The sequence below is a fragment of the Chrysochloris asiatica genome, unplaced genomic scaffold, assembly GCF_000296735.1.
Source record: "Chrysochloris asiatica unplaced genomic scaffold, ChrAsi1.0 scaffold00146, whole genome shotgun sequence".
NCBI classification, from domain to species: Eukaryota; Metazoa; Chordata; class Mammalia; order Afrosoricida; family Chrysochloridae; genus Chrysochloris; species Chrysochloris asiatica.
Genome location: NW_006408664.1, coordinates 8,644,315 through 8,662,729, shown reverse-complemented (window position 1 = coordinate 8,662,729; position 18,415 = coordinate 8,644,315). Strand labels below are relative to the sequence as shown.

Genomic DNA, 18,415 nt, shown 5'->3' with positions numbered 1-18,415 from the left:
TATTTCTCCTTACATGTCCTATAGTGTATTTTTCAAAGATGGCTGCTGTGTTATTTGGTACATAGATACCATAAATCTTACAAATTTACAATTACAGCTTTCAATATTATAAAGAGTTTGCTGTCTCGTTTCATGCTTTTTAATGTGCACTTTGTATTGTCTGATAAAGTCCATAGCCCTTGATTTCCTGCTTTTTATATTTTTTCATGCCTGTATTGTTAGACTCTGTAACACTACGTTATAAAAATCTCACTTAGATATAGCAAAGTTTGTTTTTGCTTTTTGAGACAATCTGAAAGTATTTTTATTATATGATATGCTTATTTACATTTATTGATATGACCACATATTTTATTTCAATTCTGTCATATTACATAAAAATTAAATGTAATTAAGATAATAAATTTGGTAAAACATTTTATAGGCCCACAAAGGATTTCTCATTACCCAAGTGTCTTTGCTGACTAACAAGACCTATCACTCTCAACAACAACATTCTCAGGCTCAAGTGACTGATTTAAAAGATATCTCAGTTTGAACATGCAGGTACAAGAAGAAAAGAGGCTAGACCAGAACTGCTAAGGCATCCTAAAGCCCCTTACGCAATACTACGATGCAGAAAAGAAAGTTACTTTATAATAATCTACCAGGGATAGGAGAGCACTACTTAAAGAAGTCTTTAAGCAGAATTTTTTTTAAGTATGGATTCTAATTAATTAATTTTTAAAATTAAAATACAAAAATACAAAACATGGCAAGGGGAAGTACTGAATCATGAAATGTTATTATTTCAATTACATATGTTTATGTATATATCTGCATGTATGCATACATACATGTAGCATACATACATGTACTATAACAATTTTTTAAACTTGAAAATACTTCAGAGGACTCTGAAAACAAATGAAATGCATATATTTTAATATATTCTAACCTTAAGGATCCTTGTAGATGTATGTACAGATACTATCCTATCACAGACAGTATTGTATTTCAAGGTAGAGCTTGATATGTTCTTTTTATGATAAATTAGATGCCATTCTTCTTCAATTTGTTTATTCCTTGCATAGAAACCATATGATGGTCCTATTCAAGTAAGATCAGTTGATAAAACTATTATTCAAATTTATCCGCCAACCACCAAAGCCAATTGAAGATTTTCACCAACTTCTTCAGTCTAAAATTGATCAAATATGTAATCAAAATGCATTGATAGTTACTGGTGATTGAAATAAGAAAACTGGAACAAAAGAGGAGGATTGGGTATTTGGGAAATACAGTGTTGGTGATAGAAATGATGCTGGAGATCATATGATAGAATTTTGCAAGACCAATGACTTATTCATTGCAAATATCTTTCTCAACAATATAAACAGAGACTATAGGTGGACCTCCGCAGATGGAATACACAGGAATCAAACTGATTACATCTGTGGAAAGAGAGTTTGAGAAGTGATCACCAGCAAAAACTAGGTCAGGAGCTGACTGTGGAATGGACCATCAATTGCTCATGCAAGTTCAGGTTGAAGCTGAAGAAAGTCAAAACAAGTCCATGAGAGCCAAAATAAGACCTTGAGTATGATGGTGGTAGGTTACCAAGTCACTTCTGACTCATAGAAATCCTTTATAGGGTTTCTGAGGCTGTAAATCTTTATGAGAGCAGAAAGACTCTTATTTTTCCTGTGAAGAGATTGGTAGATTCGAACTTCTCACCTTTCAGTTAGCAGCCCAGCTCATAATCCATTATGTTACTAAAACCTTAAATTAATTGAATTTAGAGATAATCTCAAGAACAGATTTAATGCATTAGACATTAATGACTGAAGACTGGACGAGTTGTGGGATGACATCAAGAACACTACACATAAAGAAAGCCAAAGGTCATTAAAAAGACAAAAATGAAAGTAATAACCAATAACGGATGTCAGAAGAGATTATGAAACTTACTTTTGAACACTGACTAAAGCCAATGGAAGAAATGTTGAAGTAAAGAGACTGAATACAAAATTTCAAAGGGCAGCTTGAAAAGACAAAGCAAAGTTACTATAATGAAATGTGCAAAGACCAGGAGTTAGAAAAACAAAACAGAAGAACACATTCAGCATTTTCCAAGCTGAAAGAACTAGAAAAAAACTCATGCCTCACCTTGCAATATTGAATAAATTCTGGTGTGACACTGTAGGATATGTACTAGACTGTAACCTCAAGGTCAGCAGTTCAAACCCAGAAGCTGCTCTTTGGAAATCTCATGTAGGGTCATAATGAGTCAGAACCAAGTGGGTGGCACTTAATAGTAACAACAACATGGGTAAAATATTGAATGTCCCAAGGAGCAGCAAAAGAAGATGATGGACTAGAGAGTCACTGTAGTAAAAAGATTGGCCATATAATCAAGCAGCAATGGTATTGAAGGAAGAATCCATGCTGCATGGAAGGTATTAGCAAACACCAAAACTCCAGGAATTGACAGAATACCAACTGAAATGTTTCAACAAACTGATGCAGTTACTAGTCTATGCCAAGGAATTTGGAAGACATTTATCTGGCCAACTGACTGGAAGAGATTCATATATGTACCCATTACAAAGAAAGGTGACCCAACAGAATGTGGAAATTACTGAACAATATCATTAATATTACATGCAAATAAAATCTTGCTGAAGATAATTCAAAAAGGGTTCAGCAGTACATTGACAGGGAGTTGTCAGAAACTTAGGCTGGATTCAGAAGACAACGTAAAGCATGGGATATAATTGCTATGATAGATAAATGTATCTTTGCTGAAAGCAGAGAACACCATACATCATGTAAGGACATCATGCTTGGTAATGTAGAGGGTTACCAAAAAAGAGGAATACCCCCAGTGAGATAGCATCAAACATAACAAAGATTGTGAGTATGGCGCCAGGACCAGACAGTGTTTCATTCAGCTGCCCATGGGCTAAATACAGTTAGAATTGGCTCAGTGACACCTAACAACAACAAAAACAGAGTTACATATAATGTAACTGAAACATACGTATGATGATGCTAATAATCTTGCTAATGTTCTTACTAAACTATTAAGGAGCCCTTGTGGCACAGTGATTAAAGTGCTAACCGTCAGTGGTTAAAGTGACCAAAAGGTCAGCAGTTCAAACCTACCAGCTACTCTGGGAGACAGATGTGGCAATCTGATTCCATAACGATTCACAGCCTTGGAAATCCTACTGGGCCATTCTATACTGTCTGGCAGGGTTTATGATGACCTGAGAATTGATCTGACAGCAGTGAGTATGATTGACTTAACTATTATCTAATTATTAAAAGCCAGTCCATCTTTAGGTCTATTGCTGTTAGGTGCTGTTAAGTCAGTTCTGACTCATAGCAACCCGATGTAGGATACAGAGCAAGCCTGCCTAGTAAGTGGCATCACAAAGGGCGTACAGGGGGTGCAGACCTTACCAGTGACACTATGACAGTGGGTGACACCAAAGTAACTCTCTGTAAAACATTTGTGCAGTGTTTCAGCAGAAATGAATTATTTTTAATAAAAATATCCCTGTAGTTAAGAGTCCTGATGTGGCACTGCGGGTTAATGTGCCAGACTGCAAATGCGATTCAAGCTCACCAGCTGCTCCTTGGAAACCCTATACAGGGTAGCAATGGGTCAAAACTGATTTGCTGGCACTTCACAACAACAAGAAGTTAGCGTAACAACAAAAAACATTTTTTTAAATGTTTTATTGTGAATTATGTGATAGTTTACATGGGAGAACATTAGCTTTAAATTCACCCAATCGTATATTGTTTCATTGCCATGGTTACAATCCCCTCCATGCATCATCAACCAACCACAGGGTATACCCTGCAAGTCTGCCCTCTCCTCCCCAGTCGTCAGCACACAGCCTCTCTCCCTCTCTGGGTCTAAAGTCCCCAGCTGCTCCATCTCTCATGGTCATTGTCTCTGTCTCCATCTCTGGTGTCACTGCTTCTCTGGGTCAAAACACATTTTTTATATGCCTAGCTTACATGTATCAATACACCTAACAGGTTAGAATTCTACACCAAATTACTTACACGCTTTTAATGTGCTCTGGACAGAGCTGTCATTATTGCCCAATAACAAGAATGCTCAAATCACATGATCTTCTTTGCATGCACTATAAGCACAAGCCAGAGTTTTTCTAGTCACTGATTTTGTCAAAATTTCTGGTGTTTTCACTACAGTATTGTGGTAATTACTATTTGTGAACCTACATCTATAACCTTTTTGATAATGAAGTAATAATTAAAGGGAAAGAAGAAAAATTTTAAAAGACTTCTACTCAGATGCTAATAATAACAAATAATGTAATTCCCTGTAGAAAGATTTTACAAAACAATTTTGTTAGTGTTCATATAATCTATGACATATTACATGTAAACAATTTATTACTTTATTTATCATGTGTTATTCCATGATTAAAAAACCCTACTAAGGATTCTATAAGGCCTGGTATCAGAGGAAGTCCATGGGGTAGGACAGATGACACAAAAAGTGGGCAGATGACACAAGGTGACCCTACTGTGCCTGGTCCTGTGCCATTCTCACAACCATTGCTATTTTTGAGCCCATTGCTGCAGTCACTTTGTCGACCCATTTTGTTGAGGGTCTTTCTGCACTTTATTGATTATGATGTGCTTCTCCAGGGACTGGTCCCTCTTTATAACATGACCAAAGTATGTGAGAGAAAGACTCGCCATCCTTGGTTCTAAGAAATATTCTGGCTGCACTTCCTTCTGGACAGTTTCATTTGTTCATGGAATAGTCAATATTCTTCACCAACATCATAATTCAAACACATCAATCCTAGAGTCTTCCTTATTCACTGTCTAGCTTTCAATGCATATGAAGCAACTGAAAATACCATTACTTAGGTCAGGCACACCTTAGCCCTCAAAGCAACAGCTTTGGTTTTTAACTTTCAAGAGGTCTTTTTCAGCAGTTTTGCAAAGTCATACGCCATTTGATTTCTTTGCTCCATGGTGCTGACTGTGGATCTAAGTAAAATGAAATCCTTGAAAACTTCAATATCTTCTCTATTTATAATGATGCTGTTTATTGATCCAGTTTTGATGATTTTCGTTTTCTTTATGTTGAGGTGTAATCCATACTGAAGACTGAAACCTCTGATCTTCATCAGTAAGTCTTTCAAGTTCTCTTCACCTTCAGCAAGCAATATTGTGTCATCTGTATATATTGTTGATAACTGCCACCAAGTCAGTTCCAACTCAGAACGACCTTATATAGGATTTCTGAGGCTGTAAATCTCTTTCTCCCATGAGCCAGCTTGTGGGTTCGAACCGCAGATCTTATGCTATATCAATATACATTGTTATTTGTTAAGTGCTGTAAAGTTGGTTCTGACTCATAGTGACCCTGGATAGGGTTTTCTAGGAGCGACTGGTAGGTTTGAACTGCTGACTAACTAATTAGCAGTTCAATACTTATCCTACAGCACCACACCATAACTTCATGTATCTATATATACTGTTGTTGATAACTGCCATAGAGTCAGTTCTGACTCAGTGACCCTGGTTAGGGTTTCCTAGCAGCAGCTGGTGGATTTGAACTGTCAACTCTACTGTTAGTAGTCCAGTGATTATATTACAGTGCCAACCCAGGACTCCATATAGCAAGTTGTTAACTAGTTACTTCTTCCATTCATACAGTCCAGCTTCTTGGATGATTTGTTTTTAGGTCTATGGTTTGTACATTAGTATAATAGATGTTTCTGATCACTTCGTATGCATACAAAAGTTGGATGGTGAAAAAGAAAATCAGAAGAAGATCTCACTTGCACTGTAATGTTAGCAAACAACATTGAATATACTATGGACTTCCAAAAGAACAATTTATTCTAGAGGAAATAAAACCACAATGTTCCTTAGAAACTATGATGGCAAGACTTTAACTCATTTACCTTGAACGTGTTATCACATTTGGTAAAACAGAGGGTCAACAAAAATGAGAGAAACCCTCATGGAGTGACAGAACAACCACAGCAATAGACTCAGACCTGCCAGGTCTCATGAAGCTGAGGCCATCAGGACCAACAACATTTTCCTTCTGTTATAAACAAGGCCTCATGAGTTGAGTTGACTCCATGCTAACTTCCAACACCCTCTCCAAGCTTCTAGAGAAATTATTCATTACGGCATTACCTGACTTTTCAAACTACCTATTGAACTGCAGAAACTTACAGTCATACAGTCTTCTCCCTTCCCTTTAAGTCCAAAGGCCTTAAATACGTGAAAACAGTTCATAGGTGATCTAGATTTATCTCTAGTGCCTGAGGCAAAATACTGACAACTGAAATCCTCAAAATGTATTAAAGACAAGATTATTTTTATTATAGTACATACACTGATACAAAAAATAGGCAAAATTAATATATAAGCCATAAAATATTCTAAATATCCTAAGAACACAAACAGCAACGCTTTAAAGAAATGCCTACAAAAATTTCTCAATGGTTTAAGTTAAAATAATTCCAATTTATTTCTACTAAATTGTAACTTTTTTTATATAAATATTTCTAGTTATATGTACTATCAACATAATTTGTTGAGGTGACACAATAACATAAAAGAAATAATTAAGCAATGAATAGGCCAAATCAGACAATCTTGAGACTATATAATAGTATTCAGTTATCTGGATTTTGAAAATCATTGGAAAACAGTACAAATATTTGCTTTGTCAGAGTAAAATGATTATTTCCAAAGTCAAATAGAAACAAAGGCTGTTTTCACATCATTGGGACTTTTAAATTGTGTCTTTAAAATCCACTGTCTTTTACTCCTATAATTCTAACTACCCAAAGCACAGCTCTATCTTTATCTAACTAGCCAGGTGCTTTCATATCTGCAGCCTATTACACACTTTGTGCAAAGAAATGAGAAACAAAATAGTTTCCTTTGTCTTTTTCTTCACAGTGGCATTCATTAACGATGCCTGGCCTTCTGTGAAAACCACTGAAGACTGCAAAGGTCATGTGATGTCAAATTCACTCACCCATATGACTAGGAGTACAATGTACACCTATCTCCTCCAAAGAGACTCATAAATAAAATAAGCATCAGCATTCAAAAGAGAAGGTGTGGGTACACTAAAAACAGAAGCACTTTATAATTGCTCCAATTATGAGATCAGAGCCTCTTTTTTATAAAAGTGCTATTAGAACAACAAATAGTAGTAATAAGGAAAAAAAAAGTGTATTTAAAAAAATATAATATAGAAAAATTTACTATCTCAAATAATCCTTTTAATATGTAAGTGAATTGGCAAAACAGAAATCCTATTACAATTGAAATGAAAATGCCCTGACAGCAGGAACCTTGTCATGTAACCTTATTCACTGCTTTATTTCCTGCACCCAGAATATTGTTTAGCATGGAATGGGTTCTGAATAAATATTTGTTAAATAAAAAGATAATAAATAAAATTGTCATCCTATTTTACAAGTACAGAAACTGAGATTAATTAAGAGGTATACCCAAAATCTCACAATTGCTCAGTGGAAGAACTGGGATTTGGGTTCATTTGTTCTGGCACACACTCTTGGCATATTCTTTCCACTGCACCACATTTCCCACACCTGCCAAAAAGTTAGAGGTTAAGTCAGAACACAAAAATGAAATACACCCTAAACCTACCTCTATCTTCAGTATTCCCTGGACTCCATACCACCAGTCTCAAAAGCCCTCAAACCAAATTCTCCTGTCTACTTCTCAAAGCACATTTATTCTGTTTTACCTACAAAATGTAGTGGTAGTATAGGTCACTACATTATTGATACCCTATATTGAAATATTGATATCCTATATCGCCATTGTTTTAATTGAAGTAAGACAGCTATTGAGGCTTATAGCTGACTGTACATTTCACTACAATGACTTTCATATGTTAAATAATAAATCACTTTCTCATATTGCTGAGGCACTGGCAGAGAACTGTGGTTAAGTGAAGCATTCTGGATGATTCATGCTGGTATAGTCTACTTTGACAAAAAACAGGAGGTTTTTTACATGGCCTGGTTAAGGGTAGTTATGAGACTTGTTTATGTCTTTTTAATCTACCTATACATCACATACAGCTTGATGTTCTAGGACACAAACAGCCACAATAATACTTCCCTAGAAGCTCATCTTTTAGATTGAAAAGTTAATAATCCTGACCAAAATTAACTGTAATAAAAACAGCACCATTAATTTAAGGGAAATATACTTGTAGGTCATATTATTAAATCTTAAAGATACGGAAACCATATAAGCAAAAATTAATTATGATAGAAATATCAATTTGTGTTTTTTACCACTACATACAGAAACAAACAAACAATTAAAAAATCAAGTAGTAATTTTTTTTATTACGTGTGGAGAATTTTAATTTTGAAGAGTGATTTATGAAACATTATTATTAGTCACAAGGAGCTTTCTCTTGTTTTTATTTTTCATCCTTTTTTATGAAATTGAAGGGAAATAATATATATTTATTTTCCCATTAGTATAAAACCATTGGGAACTTTCCTGAAAAAGAGAAAAAAAAGAAGGAACAGAAAGAAGGGAGCCAGGGGTGGGGGTTGGGGGAGAGAAAAAAGAGGAAAAAAGATTTGGAAATGGATCGTGGTGATGGTTGTGCATCATGGGGAGCATACTTGGTGTGGTAGGATTGTCCATGTGAAAATGGTAGAAACGACAAATGTTTCATTGTACAGATACTGCTATAATAAAAACAAAACAAAACTATGGAGCACAATTTGGCTTTAGCACACACGAGGTCACAACATATATTAAACATCAAATTAGCTAAGCACATGAAACATAACACTGGCAAAGAAAGGTAAACCAAAAAGCCAAACCATAGATCATAGAGTTGATTCTAACTAAAAGTAATCATGTGTGTTGCAGAATAAGACTAGGGTTTCCAATAGCTGATTGTTTGGAAGCAGATCATCTTCCACAATACCTCTGGATGGACTCATAACTGCCAACCTTTCTGTTAGCAGTCAAGTGCTTAACTCTTTGCACAACCCTACATAATAAATTAGATGTTGCTATTACTAAGTAAGGAGCTCTGGTAGCACGGTTATGTACCGTGGAGTCGGTTTCGACTCATAGCAACCCTGTACAGGGTTTCCGAGTCTGTAAATCTTTACGGGAGCAGAAAGCCTCATCTTTCTCCTGCAGAACAGCTGGTAGTTTCGAGCTGCTGACCTTGAGGTTCACAGCCCAATTCATAACTACTAGTCGTAAAGATTTATAGCCTTGGAAACCTTGTACAGGGTCACCATGAGTCAGAACCAACTCCATGGCACATAACCAACCAACCAAACATTGTTATTAAGTGCCATCAAGTTGGTTCAGACCCACAATGACCCTGCATAGGGTTTCCAAGGAGAAGCTGGTGAGCTTGAACCATCAACCTTGTGGTTCAAACCAACTTTGCAGTCCATGCATTAGCCCACAGTGCCACACCGGGACTCCATAATAAATTAGATAAGCACATAAAATATAATATAAGCAATTTAAGTACTTTAAAAATAACTGATAATTTTGGTACAAAAAATAAATACACAATATCATAAGTATGAGATAGAAGTATTTCCCCAAATGCTGTGATGAAAACTTACCTAGAATGATGCATGTTAGAGTACATGCCTTAGAGGTATATAGGAATTATTGTTAAGTGCCATCAAGTTGTTCCCAACTCATAGTGACCCAGCATAGGGTTTCCAAGGAGCAGCTGATGGGTTTGAACTGCCAACTTTGTGGTTCGCAGTGCAGTGCTTTCTATAGCACCACATTAAGAATCCCATAGAAATTAGTACCAATAAAGAAAGATCCTATTTGACATAAGTTTTTATTGTTTGGTTGTTTTTAAATTTCTTATTGTGAATTGAGTGAAGGTTTACAGACAAGATCATAAGTGTTATGTTCAGCAAATCATATATTTTGTTTCATCTCACTGATTGCAATTCCCTCCATGCAACAAATTATCCCACTTCTTCCCTGCTTCCTGTTTTTTTCATCTGGCTTGTTTGTTTAATTCAGATGGCATCTACTGCTAACTAGCCTTGATTTCACTAAAAATAAATAACTCCTATGTGATGCTGTAGTACAAACACTGAATAATTAATCAATCGCAAAACTGACAGCTCAAACTCACCAGCACAATTAAAACCTACACAGGATAGCACTTAATAACAACCTGATCACCAGTTCCCGAAGGTGATCTAGCCAGTGAGTAAATCAAATTTCATGGGATAATTAGGCTTAAACCAAATTCCAACTTCCTTGACTATATGAGAATAAGTCAAAAAGTATTGCTACAGGGTTTCCGTTTAAGCATGCCTCACAATCAATGGATGGCTGCAGACAAGTTCTCTCAGTAATACACTTGTATTAGTCTTGTTAGAACAACTTTTTTTTTTTTTTTAAGGTTATTTTTGTGCCATGGAAAACTGTATTTTAAAGTTAGAACTAGTATCAAATTTTTTAACAAAACTCAAGTAGACATCTTCCCAAATCTGCAACAAGTTTATGGGAATGCTGCCTCACATAGAACAAAAACTTTCTGATACATCTAGTGTTTTAAGAAAGACTCAGAATACCTCAAAGACGATCAAGGCAAAAAGGTCAGCTCTGTAGGTTATGGCACCTGTTTTTTAGAGATTTCAAAGGAGTAATCATGATATATTTTTCTTCGAAGGACACATGATACTCCTAAGAGGTTATGAGAAAAAGTTTTAAGAAAACTGAAAACTGCATTGGTGAGGAAAAGGCCAGGAAAGTTGCACTGAGGGATTGTTTTCCATCACAATACACCTGCTCATTCTTCAAGGCTATAAGGGCAGCTCTGTGACAATTCCATCTAGAAACCTTACATGATCCACTCTACAGCCCTGATCCTGCCCCTTCAGATTTCTTTTTTTCTTCAAATTAGAGCCTGAAGAATAGCAGAATTGCCATTTAGATGTCTTGTAAACCAAGAGCACAAAATTCTTTGGCAAAAGGTTGGAGAGATGGAAATACTACCAGCAGAAGTGTCAGACTTATGGATACTTTTGTTTAATAAAGATTTCTATAATTCAGGAGCAGTATTTTTTAATTTTGCCCTCGTATTTCATTGTATGAGGGGTCTTCAAAACGTTTGAGAAAACATGTAATTAAAAGATAATGGAATTTCCCACAAACTTTTTGAAGTTCCTTCATATAAGACAATGGTATATTAATTCAACTGAGCTATGGACTTCAATGTGAACTTACTTTGCAAAAATTATTATTAAGAAAGACAAATGTCTTAGGATAATGACCAAACTACCACAAGGTCCTAACCAGTAGATAACATGCATTTCTTTGCTAATTACTTTAAAACTTGAGGTGTTTGGAAGAAAAAAGTTAAAAAAACAAAACAAGGATCACTTATTCATTAAACAAACATTATTTAATGTCCGCTGACTCCTGTCTCATGATAACCAAAATAAATTTATAAGAAAAAATTACAATGCAGTCAATGCAAAATTATATTGTACAACTGAATGTACAAAACTAGATGTTAAGTAATGGTAATAGGACTAAGATAATTAAGAAAGGTTTTCCTAGGGAGATCATTATTGAATCAGCTAATGACATCTTAATTATAAGACTTTCACAAAGGCAAAAAGGAAAGTGTTAAGTAAGTAAAACATCCAGCAAATATATTTTAAGTGGAAGATTAAGTTAGGGGACTAATGAGACAAATTTGGAGAAGACAGTAAATTAATTGAGAGCTCAGTATTGCATTCAACATAGCAGGATAATGTATTTTAAGTACTCGGTTACTTAAAATATGGAAGAGTTGCTGTTGTTAAATGCAGTAGAGTCGGCTCTGATTCATAGCGATCCCGTACAGGATTTCCGAGGAGTGGGTGATGAGCTTGAACTACCAACTTTGTGGTTTAAACTGACCTTGCAGTCCAGCACATTAACCCACAACACCACACTAGGACTCCAACAGAAGAGTAATAGGAAGAAAATGCTAATTCATAAAGTTGTTTCTGTTATACCTTTTTTAACAGACACACTACAATATTGAAAATAAAACTAGTGAAGTTGTTTTTAGTTACCCCAGGTTAAAGTGATGACAGTCTGTTTATATGTTAGTGTGGTTGAAGAAGCCTTCAAGTAGGCCAGATAACGGTATAGGCTGTAATGTTGTTGTTGTTGTTAAGTACCGTGGAATCGGTTCCGACTCATAGTGACAGAGTTTTCGAGGCTGTAAATCTTTACGGGAGCAGAAGGCCTCATCTTTCTCCCACAGAAAAGCTGGTAGTTTCGAACTGCTGACCTTGCAGTTGGCAGCCCTACTCATAACCATTACACTACCAGAGCTCCTTATAGGCTGTTATAGGAAGATATTATCTACTAGATCTCTTGATGTTGTTATTGCTGTGTACCCTTGAATCAATTCCAACTCATGGTAACTGCAGAGCAGAAAAGAACTCCCTCATAGAATTTCCAAGGTTGTAATCTTTACAGGGGAGTCCTGGTATGGCACTGTGGGTTAATGAGGTGGACTGCAAGGTCAGTGGTTCAAGCTCATCAGCTGCTCCTCAGAAACCCTATACGGGTCACTATGAGTTGGAACTGACTCGTCGGCACTTAACAATAATAACAATCTTCACAGAACATTCCGGTCTTTTATCCTGAAGAGCAGCTAGTGGCCTCCAACCACAGACTTTTGGTGAGCATCACCAAGGCTCCTTGATCTCTTAGAAGCCAAGGTTATTACAAAATCAATAAAAATTATTGGGCTACTAGAAAACTTCAAGACTCAGAGTTCTCAAGTGCACTGTAGATCAAGAAGGTGATAAGTTCCACAACACAGTTTTCAATGGTACATTGTTGTTGTTGTTATGTGCCGTGGAGTCGGTTCCAACTCATAGCGACCCTATACAGGGTTTCTGAGACTGTAAATCTTTTCGGGAGCAGAAAGCCTCATCTTTCTCCCGCGGAACTGCTGGTAGTTTCGAACTGCTGACCTTGCGGCTCGCAGCCCGATTCGTAACCACTAAGCTACCAGAGCTCCGGAATATTTTTATTTTTTCCATAGGGTACTACAGAACTGTCTTAGAATAGCATGAGTAGAGCTAATCCAATTAAGTGCTTCAGAGTTCGTGAACTCGTTTTTTAAATTTAATTTAATATTGTGCAGATAATAAACTCAATTATAAATTTAAAATATTTATTCTTAACAAACATTAATATCTGTACTTTTCTACCTATGATAGAAGATCTCTGTGATACTATTATTCTGACCTAGGTATTAATTTTAACAAGTGAACAGTTAAAAGGATTTTAATATTAATTCTTGATATAGACATGGTAGGGACACAATTACTCTTGCCTATTCCACTTATCCTGGTGTGGTGCTGTGAGTTAATGCGCCAGAATGCAAAACCCTTTGAACTGCAAGGTCGGCAGTTCGAGCTCACCAGCTGCTCCTTGGAAACCCTATATAGGGTTGCTATGATTTGGAATCAATTTGAAGTTACTTAACAACAACATTCCACTTATCCACTCTTACAGAGACTTGCCACTGACTTGATGAAATTCAAACAGGACCACTCATGTGGTCCTTTTTAAGTGGTGGTCTATAATTGGGTCATAAATTACAGCAGGCAAGTAACACATGAAAGTTACAAATAGTTTTGTTACATTGAATTTTACCTTTGTTCTAAAAAATGGGCCCCAACCTGCAGAATATTAAAAAGGAAAAAAAAAAAAAAAATCAACCTAGCAATTAAATTTAAGAAAAAGATAAGTAGGAACTATTTTAAATTTCATGATGCTTTTTGACTACCTATAGGTTTGTAAAAGTTGCATATCACCACAAAACTTGAAAAGAGCTTGCACTAGCTATATTCAATAAACTACAAGTTTTCTAACCACCAAACCACCAGTAACCTAACCAGGGGGAAAATAGAGTTATGGCCCAGTTTTTTAATGAAAAAAGGTGTCTGTGAAAACAAGACAAACAAAATGACCAAACAGATTTCTGTGCTGACCTATGGCATTTCCCATGTACTGAATAAACTGGAAATGGGAATGTCAAAAAGCCTGCAGTTCCACATACAAAACAAACAGCCCAGAGATAAACCATAATGTAGCAGTACAATTGCTTAGTATCAAGATATTTGTATTTTAGTATCAAGATATAATTTCAGGGAAATCTTAAGTGTTTGTACTATTTACTACATATTACCAGTGTGTGTGTGGGGGGGGGTGGGGAGCAAAGGGTGAAATGTTGCTAGGATCTGAAAAATATTCTTTGAACATAGCATACACTGAGCCCTCTTTTCAATAAAAATGCTAACTCTAAAAAAAAAAAAAAAAATGTGTGTGTGTTTTTCTTTTGGTTTTGGTAATTTACAGAAGGCCAGATTTTTAAAGATTGTTTTCTCCCGCGCAATGACTTTGTCCACAGTTGCGTGTGTAGGCTAGGGTTGTTCCACCAGGTCGCAAAGTGTACCAAGCAGGAGCCACCCACCATGCATTCCCAGACTCTCAACAGAATCTCTCCAGCAACCAAGAGGCGCTGACTTCCAGATTGTTAATGTGATCTGAGGCACGCAGAATATATTTCTTTCTATGCAGGCCAGACCAGTAGGGGCACTTCTCTCCACAACAGTATCCATAATTGCCACACTGAGTGGAATCAGTAAGTGGGTGGAACATCGACGCTGACCTAGCAGCCTACCTGCTATCTTCACAGAAACACACAATCCATGCACTGTGATCCTACTTTCTTCAGCTAGAGTCTTGTTTTTCAGAGATGAACAGTCAGAAGTATTGTAAACAAGCTATACATCTTTACCTCTATTCCCAAAACAGGATGCCAAGGTACGGACACACAGCACCGCCCTTCCATCACAGGTGTGGTGGGCACACACGCCTTTGGGCGCCCCCTTTCATTCTGCCCTCACCAAAGCATGACCCCCCAGCCACCGGGACCGACCACCCACCTCGGTCCCAAGGGAGAAGGAGCATGGGCGCGGACATGTTCCGGGGACCAGTGGGAAGGGCCTGACCCTGACTCCCAAGGGGTTTCGGTGGCCAGGTGGAACTGCGGAGTCACCTTGTTGAGATGGGGGTTCCGTGTCACCGAGTAGCCACGCTGGTGGGTGTGTCGGCGGCAGGGGACTCCGGGCTCCATGGCTGGCAGGCGGTTCCGTGGCGGGGCTGGGCTGATGCGAGCGGCACGCGAGGTGGAGACGGCGGATGCTGCTGGAGCGCCCGTGCGGACTGCGGCTGCGGCGGCCGCGCCGGGAAAGGCCCTGCGGCCGGGGGCGGGCGCGGGTGGCGAGAGGGGGTGGACGCGGCGGGAGGAGCCCGCGCGAAGCTGGTGTCCCCAGCAGGGCAGCCTACGAGAAGCGCTGAGTCATGGCGAGACATCAGCCGAGCTGGCGCTGGAAGATGAGGAAGAGCGAGGCCCTGGCGGCGCCACTGGGGCCTGAGGGGAGGCGGCCACAGAACCCCAGTGGCCCGGCGGGACTCACTGCCCTCCGTGTACTGGGCCCGTGCTCACCATCGTGTTGATAGTCACAGCAATTGCCATAGCCCTTCTCTAGGCATTGTGTACTAAATGATCTTTCTCTAGACACAAGTGGAGAGTAAGACCAGGTTCCCCTGCCTGGCCTGAGGTCGCCATCACCCCTGAGAAACGTGGGGAACTCAGATAGGGTGTGAGACTTCAGAGGTTAAAGCAGAGAAGCAAATCCCTCAAGTACAGAAAGGAACTAGGGATGGGTGATTTCTACAGTGGGCCCAGGAGTTGTTTACAAAAAGACCTCACTGAACTGACTAAAGAAAATCAGAAGCATCTTTCCCTTACTGATAATTTCTTCTCTTTGAAGCTCTGTTGATTCACAGTTCCCACTGGCCCTCTGGATGCTGGCCATGCTTGGGGGCTGAAGCAAGAGAGAACCAACCTTGACCCAGAAAGCACACAGTGGAGAAAGGCAAAAGGGAGTTTCTGTAGATTATCCCTGGGAATAATCTAAAGTGTTAACGTGCAGAAACTCAGTGAACACCCTTATTTACTTTGTGTATGCTTTCCCTAAGGAGCTCTGGTAGAGTAGTGGTTACAAATCGGCCTGCGAATCTCAGGGTCAGCAGTTCTGAACTACCAGCTGTTCCGCAGAAGAAAGATGAGGCTTTCTGCTCTGGTACAGTCTCGGAAACCCTGTATGAGTCGGAACCGACTCCACAGCACATATAACAACATGTTTTCCCTAAACAGTTCTAGAAACCAAGTTGTTCTAAAACCACTACTCTCACTTGAGTTGATGCTAGTCAACTTTGTATTTAGGGCTTCACTTGTTTCGTTGGCAAAACTAATAAAACAGCATCAGCCTTCCATCTTACTTTTTGGACTCCCCATTTCCATTCACACATCTTTCCTGCCCCTTCCTGCCTTCTGAACTTTGTTTTGGGACAAATGTTTCCCTCTTTGTCTTATGTGGTTAATTGCTATGAGAAGCATGTTCCTCAAGAATCGTGGTGTTCTCTTTATTTGTTGTTGTTATGTGCCGTGGAGTCAGTTCTGACTCATAGCGACCCTGTACAGGGTTTCCGAAGCTGTAAATCTTTATGGGAGCAGAAAGCCTCATCTTTCTCCTGCGGAACAGCTGGTAGTTTCGAACTGCTGACCCTGCGGTTCGCAGCCTGATTCGTAACCACTACGCTAGACCTGTCTTACTGTTTGGCTGAAAGGTGATCTCCAGGAATGGGTTCAATTCTAGGACTGGAGACTTGTCTGAGGGCTATAGTCTCCTCAATTCCATCACTCTCTAGCATCTTTGTTGAGTCTTTCTTGTAGTGACCCTGCATAAGGTTTTCAAGGAGTGACTGGTGGATTTGAACCACCAACCTTGTGCTTATCCTACAGGGCCATACCATGATTCCAGTCATCTGTCAGACTGGTAAATTTAGTCTTTAAAAAATTTTTGTTCTACATTTTTCTCCCACTCTGTCTAAAACCTTCTATTGTGATCCAAATCAGAGCAGTTGTTGTTATGTGCCATGGAGTGGGTTCTGACTCATAGTGACCCTGTACAGGGTTTCCAAGGCTATAAATCTTTACAGGAGCAGAAAGCCTCATCTTTCTCCCACGGAACAGCTGGTAGTTTCAAACTGCTGACCGTGAGATTAACAGCCCGATTCGTAACCACTACACTACCAGAGCTCCTTAATCAGAGTGGTAGGTAGGTGCTATCTAGTTCTGATCTCATGGTCATGGAGGCTGTAGTCCATTAGGCCTTTAGACTGATTGTGTACTTCAGGCTTTGATATTCTCACTCTTTTTTGCTCTGGATGGAAAGATACCAATAATTTTATCTTAGATGGTCATTCACAACCTTTCAAGACCCCAAAGTAAGGTGTAGAACATTGTCTTTATGAAAGATGCTATGCCAGTTGACCTAGACAGCCCCTGAGATTGTCATCCTAAATCCTCAGGCTCAGTGACTCAATCCTTCAAATTGTTTGTTTATTATGGCCAAGAAGTTTTCATGACTTTGGCCCCTGTATGTTCTACTATATACCTGGATATATTTGTAGCACATACAAATATGTGAAACCTATATTTGCTTGTGGGTGTATTCCCATACATCATCTACATGTGTTCAACATATATTTACCTATGTTGTTGTTGTTGTTAAGTGCCATCGAGTCGGTTCCGACCCATAGCGACCCTGTACAGGGTTTCCGAGGGTGTAAATCTTTACGAGAGTAGAAAGCCTCATCTTTCTCCCGCGGAGCGGCTGGTAGTTTCGAACCGCTGACCTTAAGGTTCACAGCCTGATTCGTAACCACTACGCTACCAGAGCTGCTTATTTACCTACGTATCCACTTGTAAATTATTGCTTGTTATTGCAGAATTGTATCTGTGATACTAGTAATATTTAGCATCATTGCTTTTTACTCCCCTCCCCCCCAAATGAGATCTTTTATTTGTCACCATTAAAAGTTTGAAATTTAAACAGATTCTTGAACTGGTGGTTCATAGCCATCAGCCCGTTAAACTTCAGCACCTATCTCATCTCCAGTAGCTTTTCCAGAACTGCCTTCACAAAGAAGCTCCATGAGTTTTCCCAACTCAAACTTGGGCTTCTTCAGCATTTTTACTTTCCTAACAAACACATCATGGAGAGGGTAAATAGACTGGCAAGCCTTCTCTCTGTCCTTTCCAATTCTGTCTGGAATCAGTTTATTGACCACTTCTTTCAAGTCATTTGTCTGCACCTCTTGGGTCATGATTTCCATCATTTTCTTCTGGATTCGTTGGACCTGTTGGTGCTGAGCATAGATGTCTTCCGAATCTGGTTGTTGCATTTTTTTAGTAAAA

The 18,415-nt window shown here is 38.5% G+C and overlaps 1 protein-coding gene across 1 annotated transcript in view; it reads right to left on the bottom strand.

Annotated features, from left to right (window-relative positions):
• Positions 1 to 15,476, bottom strand: part of ME1 (malic enzyme 1, NADP(+)-dependent, cytosolic) — a 215,214-nt gene extending 199,738 nt beyond the window's left edge. Inside the window, exon 1 of the mRNA XM_006870656.1 lies at positions 15,146 to 15,476. Coding sequence (XP_006870718.1) covers positions 15,146 to 15,223 — 78 coding nt within the window. The 5' untranslated portion in view covers positions 15,224 to 15,476. The remainder of the gene's footprint in view (positions 1 to 15,145) is intronic.
• Positions 15,477 to 18,415: the final 2,939 nt, after the last annotated feature.